We start from the raw sequence: 7,660 nt of genomic DNA, 5'->3' as shown, positions 1-7,660 counted from the left end.
CCGGCACATCCACACTGGGGAGAGGCCCTACGAGTGTCCCCAGTGTGTGAAGAACTTCACCCAGAGCTCTGCCTTGACCAGTCACCAATGGAGGCACCGGTAAGGGAAGGCCTGCTGGTGTGCCAAGTGCAGGAGGATTTTTGTGCACTGCCCCAACTTCATCCATCATTAGAGGATCCATGTTGTGAAGACCCCTGGTGATCCATTTTCCCTGTGATCTATGTGGGGAAGACACCTGTCCCTTGTCCTGCCCCTCCCAGTGACATGATGTGGCATTGAAAAACATGAGGGTCTGGCCATGGATGTGTCATTACATTCACTCCCACCTCAGATCATTGCCAGGGGCAGGAAAAGGGACTCTTTCTCTCCCTGAGAAGAAGGGTGTCCTTTCCTGGAAGGGGAAATTGTGGCCAGGAAGACCCAGTGAGTTCTGTTTTAGTTTTTCCTGTAAACAGTTTTATTTATCCCTTCTGTTGTCAACATTGTTTCTGTTCCATTTGTTCCTTATCTTACTGCTGTTCCCAATAAATTGTTCTTATCCCAGCCTGGGATCTTTGCCTTTTGTGCTTTCCATGGGAGGCGGGAGGGCAGCGAGTGGCAGCGTGGTTTTAGCGGGAGCAGGAAATTGGGGAATCCCATTCCTGAATCCCGGCCCGTGGAAACCGAGCATCCCAGCTGGTCCCAGCCCTGGTGGCCATGGCAACAGCCTTGGGAGCGGGTCCCTGGCTGGGGCTGTGGGAACCTCTTCCCTCTGGTGCCCAGGGACAGGAGTGGAGGGAACAGCTGCAGCTGAGTCGGGGCAGGCTCAGGTTGGATGTCAGGAAAAGGTTTTTGCCCAGAGGCTGCTGGGGCCCTGCCCAGGCTCCCCAGGGAAGGGTCCCAGCTCCAGGGCTCTCTGAGCTGCAGCAGCATTTGGACAGCGCTGCCAGGCCCAGGCTGGTATTGTTGGGGTGTCCTGTGCAGGGCCAGCAGTTGGACTGGAGGATCCTGATGGGTCCCTCCCAGCTCAGCCAATTCTGTGGTTCTGGGATCCCATGAGCCTGGGGATGGGTCTGCCAATGGTTGCCATGGCAACGGTCTCTGGCTGCAGGCCTGAGCTGGTGTCCATGGCAACCACCCCTGACATGGAGTCTCCATGGAGCTGCCAAGGGACTGACCATAGCAACAGGGGGCTGGTGATGGTTGCCATGGAAACTGCCCATAGCAACAGGGAGTTGGTGATGGTTGCCATGGAAACTGACCATAGCAACAGGGGGCTGGTGATGGTTGCCATGGAAACTGCCCATAGCAACAGGGGGTTGGTGATGGTTGCCTGCTAAGGATAGATTTGTCACAGGCCCTCAGAGGGGTTCCATGGAGACTTTCCAAGAGTCTCCAGGCTGTTCCAGAGCTGAAATGTCACAGGCAGACAGAGGCTCCATGGAGACCTCCAAGAGCTTTCTGAGGACGGCAAAGAGCCGTGTGGTCAGAGGCAGTCACAGCCATTCCATGGTGACATCCCAGCAGACCTTGGGCTGCAAAGGCACTGGTCTGTCACAGGCACTCACGGGGGCTCCACGGTGACATCCCAGGAGTCCACAGGCTGCCAAAGAGCTGGGATGTCCCAGACACTCACAGGGGTTCCTGTCATGGGCACACAGTGGGAGCTTCAGACAAAAGCTTTATTTCTTTATTGGAGAAACTCCTGCTGAGTCATGAGATGAAGAAATGACACCCAATAGCCACCATGGATCCCCCCCTGGAGGACCGCTAGACTTCTAAAATTCCGTTTAAAAGAGGAGACTGGGAGCAGCTGGATCCAATCCCAGCCCCAGTCTTTGTCAAAGGTGTAAAAGATTGGACAGGTGGAATTGAACTTTTACACAATTTGTCCTACAGGATTAAAGATTGAATACCAGATAAATTTATATAAATATAGCTCTGATTTTTTCTGATCATGATCAGACAGAATAGTTCATTTACACCACAGAGTAAATGAAGAAAAGGAGTCATTGTTGTGGTCCATGGTGGTGGTGGACACAACCTTGTGCCAATGGGCAGGAGCCATGAGAGCACCAGCTCAGACAGAAAGCAGACACACAGACACAGACACACATACACACAGACGCACAGACACACACACATAGACACATACACACACACAGAGACACACACAGACACGTAGACACAGACACAGACACACCCACACACACAGACACACAGAGACACACACACACATATGCTCCTGCCTCGGCTCCCAAGGGCTTTTTCCAGCTCAATTCTGGAGCAGAGCAGCAATCACCCACACACAGCCCTGACTGCTCAGGGCCCGCCTGTGCTGCCCTGAGCCAGCCCTCAGAGGAAGAAAGGATTGGGTTCCAGCACTGTTTCCAGCTCTGTTTGACTCACCCTGAGCTGACAGCAGGAGGCTGCTGGTGCCTTTTCTTGGGAATTACAGATCATGGCTGCTCTTGGCCCTCTTCTGCTTGCCACCTGAATTTTATCCATAAAACTGTAAGTGCCTCTTTCAGTTGGTGCTACCCACAGTGCTTTCATGACAGTGAAGTCAGTGTTTTTGTCACAGGCATAAAGATGAGCAGATACTGGAATGCTCATCAGCCCCTGAACACTAAGATGAGGAGAATTAAAGCCTCACAGGCCACATTTGCAGCACTTAAACAGAGCTCTGTTGCTAGCATTGTTGAAATAGAGTAAGCTAACAGAGGCTTCACAGACTTTGCCTCCACAGTGTGGAATTAAATTAAAAAATCCACCAGGAGAAGCAGAAACCAGAGCTTCTCAACTCGCTTCATTGCTCCTTCCCAGCAGCAGGAAACGCAGATGTCCAGAGGTGTTTTGCACTGCTGCTGCCCCCAGTTTGAGCCCAGGCTCTGCCCAGTCCCAGCGGGAACCTGAGCCCAGCCCAGGGAGCTCAGCACACACGGGCCCAGGCCCAGAGCCCCAGGCACGGCCACCCATTGCGGGGCAGTGGCACAGACAGAATGTCCTGCGGCCCAAACCTCCTGCTCCTGCCACACAGCGCCAGCCTTCTCCCCCTCCTCCTCCTCTCCCAGCACGACACAAATTCCAGCTCAGAGGAGGCTTCCCCAGAGAGGGCTCCGGCTCCTGTTCCAGCCTGAGTGTCCCTGCAGAGGAACAGGACATCTTTCAGCCCCTTGCACAAGCTCAGACTTTGCACTTCCTGGGGAATCTGGGATGCAAATGGCCTTGCTAAGAAAGCCAAAATACGAGTGAATGGATTAGTAATTATTAGAAAAAGATCATCCTTCTTCCAGGCAAGGTTCACCAGGTCATTCCCTGCATTTCTCCTTTCCAGATTATTTCAGTCAGCTACTCTGAGGTCCAGCTTGTTCTGGTGCTGATAATGAACTGATTGTCCTCTTGATTTATGCACCAGATGTGGAATCATCCACACTGAATTCAGAAACCAATTCCCTCTGTCAGAGGATGTTCACATTCCAGATAATTGTCAAGATTTCCAATGACAGGTTGGAATGATCATCACACAACTCTCCACTTGTGGCTGCAGGCTCTGGAGATTCTTCATCTGCATTTAGCCAGGCTTGTACTCCCTAACAATTCCTGGTACCACCTCCTGTTTTCTCAGCTTGGAACAGTAACAATGAAAACCTCACCAATGGCACAACTCCCGAGTCCACCAGCAAAAGAAAAGTCAAGTTGTCAAGTTCTCCAAACATGTGTCTTGCTTTGCTGCAAGAGTCCTGCTGCATGCGCAGTGTGGAAAGCCAAGAGAAGCTGCAGGTGGTGCCACATCTTGTGACAGGAGCTCGACCTCATTCTCCAGGAAAGGTTCTTGAAAAGAGCAGACAGGGTCACAGAGAACATTCCTGTAAAACTGAATCAGCTTGTGAAAGTGAAATGAAAATGGAAAGAAACCATCATAGAAATAGCTACCCTTTTCCATCTTGCACTATTTCTCCATGCCATGAGTTCCAAATGCATCTCACCTTTAAGATCAATGATGTAGCGAGTTTTAGACACTCTAAAATACCATGAGCTGCACACAGTTGGCCTTCCCCTGGTTCCGTTGGAAAGCAATGCTGGAGTGCTTGGGTCAGGCACGAATCCTGCAGGCAGGGAATGTGCCCTGGCAGTGTGTGACCTTCAGCAGGGACAATGCTCAGCAATCCTGCAGGCAGGGAATGTGCCCCGGCAGTGTGTGACCCTCAGCAGGGACAATGCTCAGCAATCCTGCAGGCAGGGAATGTGCCCCGGCAGTGTGTGACCCTCAGCAGGGACAATGCTCAGCAATCCTGCAGGCAGGGAATGTGCCCCGGCAGTGTGTGACCCTCAGCAGGGACAATGCTCAGCAATCCTGCAGGCAGGGAATGTGCCCCGGCAGTGTGTGACCCTCAGCAGGGACAATGCTCAGCAGCGTTGCTGTGCTCGGTCTCCATGGAACCATGCCAGGAGCAGCTGCAGAGCTCAGAAACCATCGCAGCCCCCGCCCTGCCCCAGAGCCCCTTGGCAGGGTAGGCTCCTGCCCTGGCTCTGTGTGCCAGGAGCCGGCAGCGCTGGGTGCAGGGAGCCCAGGGAGGGCACAGAAACACTGGGTGAGAAATGCTGGGGCACAGCGAGATGGGCAAGAGCAGCCGGCCAGGGCAGAGGAGCAGCACGCACGGGGGGCACAGCCTGCAGGACAGAAGACCAAGGGGAGAAAACAACAAACTTCTCAGGAGGGTGGAGAACAAATTTTAGTTGCAAACTTCAGAGAATGAGGTATTTGGGAAATCTGAAAAAGCACTGAATTACAGTAAATCACTTGACAAAGCACTGACTGAGCACACTCTAACCTGTCCAACTTCAAGTTATGCAGATTTTGAGAAGAGGAAGTCAGGAGAAAAGAGAGAGGGAGTTCCATAGTCAGTCTTGGATCTCAGCTGCTGTGAGCTCTGGAGCCGTGGGACGTTTCAGTGTCACACCCGTGTCACAGCCTGACCTGCTCTGGTCCCTCTCTCAGGTGGAGTTTTTGGGGTGCTAGGGGCTTGGCAGCCACTTTGGGGCTGCACCAGAGGCTGCAGTGGCTGGGGTGGGGCAGTGACCACCCCACCTATGCAGAACTCTCCCTGACCCCAAACACACACTGGAGATGTCTGGGGCCATTCATCATTTCTCTGCTCTCCAACACCGAGGCAACGGACTCTAGCTACAACTCTGAGCTCGTGCCCAAGGCAACCACCTCTGGCAATGGGGGTCCATGGAGCTGCTCTCAGGAAAGCCCCAAGAGCTGGGGAGTGCCCCAAAACTGCCTCAGAAACATAAGATAGCCAGAATCTCTTCAGGAATGTGGATTATTAAAAAACTCACTCACTAATGGGCTCCCCCTCCCTTCATCATCCCCAAACTTTGGCTGTCTCATTCCAGACCCCAGCCCACCTCCCTAGTCCCAACCCCAACCCATCCCACCCCTTCTGGACATCATGACCCCCCTGCCCCCAAGCTGTACTTCCCCAATTTCCCACCTCCCAAACCCCATCCCACCCATTCTGTCCCACCCAATGCCCACCTCACCCCTCCTGATTTGCAACCCACTTCGCCCAATCCCTTTCCAACCCCATTCCACACCAAGGGGCTGTGGAATCAAGGAATTCTGGGTTGGGAGTGAGTAGTTTCAGTGCTATTGAGGTGACAGATAAAGCCCTATTGTCTCTTTGAGTGCCAAGAAAGGGAGACAACTAAACCAAACACCCCCAAAACCCCCGAACTCCCCCAATAATTTCCTTGAATCCCAGATTCCTCTGAAGTACATGTAAAAAGTGAGGCTATAGATGCCTTTGATGGATTTATTGATTTTTACCCCAATTTTCTCTGTTTTAAAGGGATGAAGATGAATCCAAAGAAAATTAGGGTCAAAACAAAAGAATACCCAGCCATCTTCCCAATGCAGATCACCAGGAATATGGGTCACCAGGGCTCTGACCAAAGCGGGTCCTGCCATGGGGGATGAAGCTGGAGCAGTGCATGAAGCTCCTCCTGCACTTGGGGCACTCACAGGGCTGCCCTTACCGGTGCCTCCGTTGGTGTCGGGTAAAGAACGAGCGATCTGAGAAGCTCTTCCCACACTGGGGACACTCGTAGGGCCTCTCCCCAGTGTGGATGCGCCGGTGGGTGACGAGGGTAGAGTTGTGCCTGAAGCCCATCCCGCAGTCAGGGCAGCGGAAGGGCCTCTCCTCTTTGTGAATCCGCTCATGTACAAGGAGGTGGGTGCTGGTGTGAAACCTCTTCTGACACTGGAGACACTCGTAGGGCCTCTCCCCAGTGTGGAACCTCTGGTGGACAACCAGATCAGACCTGTGGCTGAAGCTCATCCCACATTCCGAGCACGCGTAGGGCCGTTCCCCAGTGTGGATCCTCTGGTGGCAGATCAGGTTGAATCTCTTCCTGAAGCTCTTCCCACACTCCAAGCACTCATAGGGCCTCTTGCTGTCATAAAGCTGCTCATGGGCCACCAGCTCAGAGTTCTGGCTGAAGCTCTGTCCACCTTCCTGGCTCAGGCTGGGTCTTTCCTCCTCAGAGCACCCTGGGCTGGGTTTGCAGTCCCTCTTCCTGTGGAATCTCTGGGGATTTTCCTCCCTGTTGGATTCCTGCACTGTGAAGCCACCCAAAATGGCCTCTTCCACCATGTTCTGCCACAGGCATTTGTCCTCCCTGCTCTCCATCCTCAGCTCCTTCCCTGGGAAAGGAAGGACAAGGAGAGGATGAGATTTGCCTCCACGCCAGAGGGAAGGGGAAGGAGATCCCCTCAGTGCATCCCCAGCAGGACGGTGTTGGCAGCAGGGCTGTCCTGCAGCTGGGGGCCGTGCTGGGCTGGGAGATGGAGCAGGAGAGAGGGGGAAAGGGGCATTGACTTCCTCCTCACCCGCCTGGCTGTCCCGGGGCATCTTCCTCTTCCTTGCAGCCTTCTCCTCTTCCATCCAGCCAAGGTTTGGGAATGGGAAATCCTGGCATGGGGAAAAACAAGGTGTGAATCCCTTGGGTTGGGGATTCCTCCTGCCCAAGTCTATCTCTAGAAGTCATCTGGTGTCCACAAAAACCTCCAAAAATCAAGAGTGAATCAAAAAAAGCCATCAGGAGTGTCCCATTTCCAGTCTTATCCCTCTGGAGTTCTGGTAGTCCCCTGTCTCAGGGCTGCTGAGGATCCCCCCTCTCCAGGGTCCTGCTTAGGGAAGCTGGGGGGTTTTGGGGTTCCCCTCTCCAGCCTCCCTCTGGTTCAGCTACTTGGGGCTCCCCTCTCTTCCCACCACTCTCTCCTGGTTTAGGGCAAATTTGGGAGAAAATCTCCAAAAGATTTTCCTCTAGAAAGCAAATTCAAGTGGCCCCTCTCCCAACCAGATTAAGAAAATATTTTCTCAGAGAAAAGGAGAAAAAACCTGTTTATTTAACAGGCAAAGCATTCACCAGCACAAAAAATTAACAATATTAAAAAAAACCCCTCTTGCCACTCCAAAATAGATGACAAACTCAAAAAGTCTCTCTGTGGGCTGTAACTCAGCTCACTCAGTCTCTTATCAGTCTCTTATCAGTCCCTCCAGCACTGGAAATGCCGCGGCCCAGGCCCGGCCAGGTGGGCCACAGTGGGAGCTGCTGGTGGTGTTCTGGGTGTTCAGTCCAGAGCAGGTTTAAACAGCTCCAAAGAAAA

General features: G+C 53.1%; 1 protein-coding gene across 2 annotated transcripts; it reads right to left on the bottom strand.

Moving 5' to 3' along the window:
- Nucleotides 1-1,721: 1,721 nt before the first annotated feature.
- LOC131087511 (zinc finger protein 586-like) lies at nucleotides 1,722-6,959 on the bottom strand. 2 transcript variants are annotated; one of them, XM_058031239.1, is made up of 3 exons: nucleotides 6,881-6,959; nucleotides 6,028-6,694; nucleotides 1,722-3,856 (listed from the first exon to the last, which is right to left on the bottom strand). In XM_058031239.1, the coding sequence occupies exons 1-3, from the start codon at nucleotides 6,933-6,935 to the stop codon at nucleotides 3,682-3,684; spliced, it is 897 nt and encodes a 298-aa protein (XP_057887222.1). In that variant the 5' UTR covers nucleotides 6,936-6,959; the 3' UTR covers nucleotides 1,722-3,681. The 2 variants fall into 2 exon arrangements, with proteins under 2 accessions (XP_057887222.1, XP_057887224.1); XM_058031241.1 differs by having other exon boundaries at nucleotides 1,722-3,813.
- Nucleotides 6,960-7,660: the final 701 nt, after the last annotated feature.

This window comes from Melospiza georgiana, chromosome 10 (genome assembly GCF_028018845.1).
Source record: "Melospiza georgiana isolate bMelGeo1 chromosome 10, bMelGeo1.pri, whole genome shotgun sequence".
Lineage (NCBI taxonomy): Eukaryota > Metazoa > Chordata > Aves > Passeriformes > Passerellidae > Melospiza > Melospiza georgiana.
The sequence above is the reverse complement of the archived record's forward strand: the minus strand, read 5'-3'. Positions and strand labels throughout refer to the sequence as shown.

Coding starts and splice junctions, on each gene's coding strand:
- LOC131087511 (XM_058031239.1), bottom strand. CDS start 6,935: ATGGAAGAGGAGAAGGCTGCAAGGAAGAGGAAGATGCCCCGGGACAGC. Junction 6,695..6,880: donor GCCCCGGGACAGCCAGGCGG/GTGAGGAGGAAG, acceptor TTCCTTTCCCAG/GGAAGGAGCTGAGGATGGAG. Junction 3,857..6,027: donor CGACACCAACGGAGGCACCG/GTAAGGGCAGCC, acceptor AAGCTGATTCAG/TTTTACAGGAATGTTCTCTG.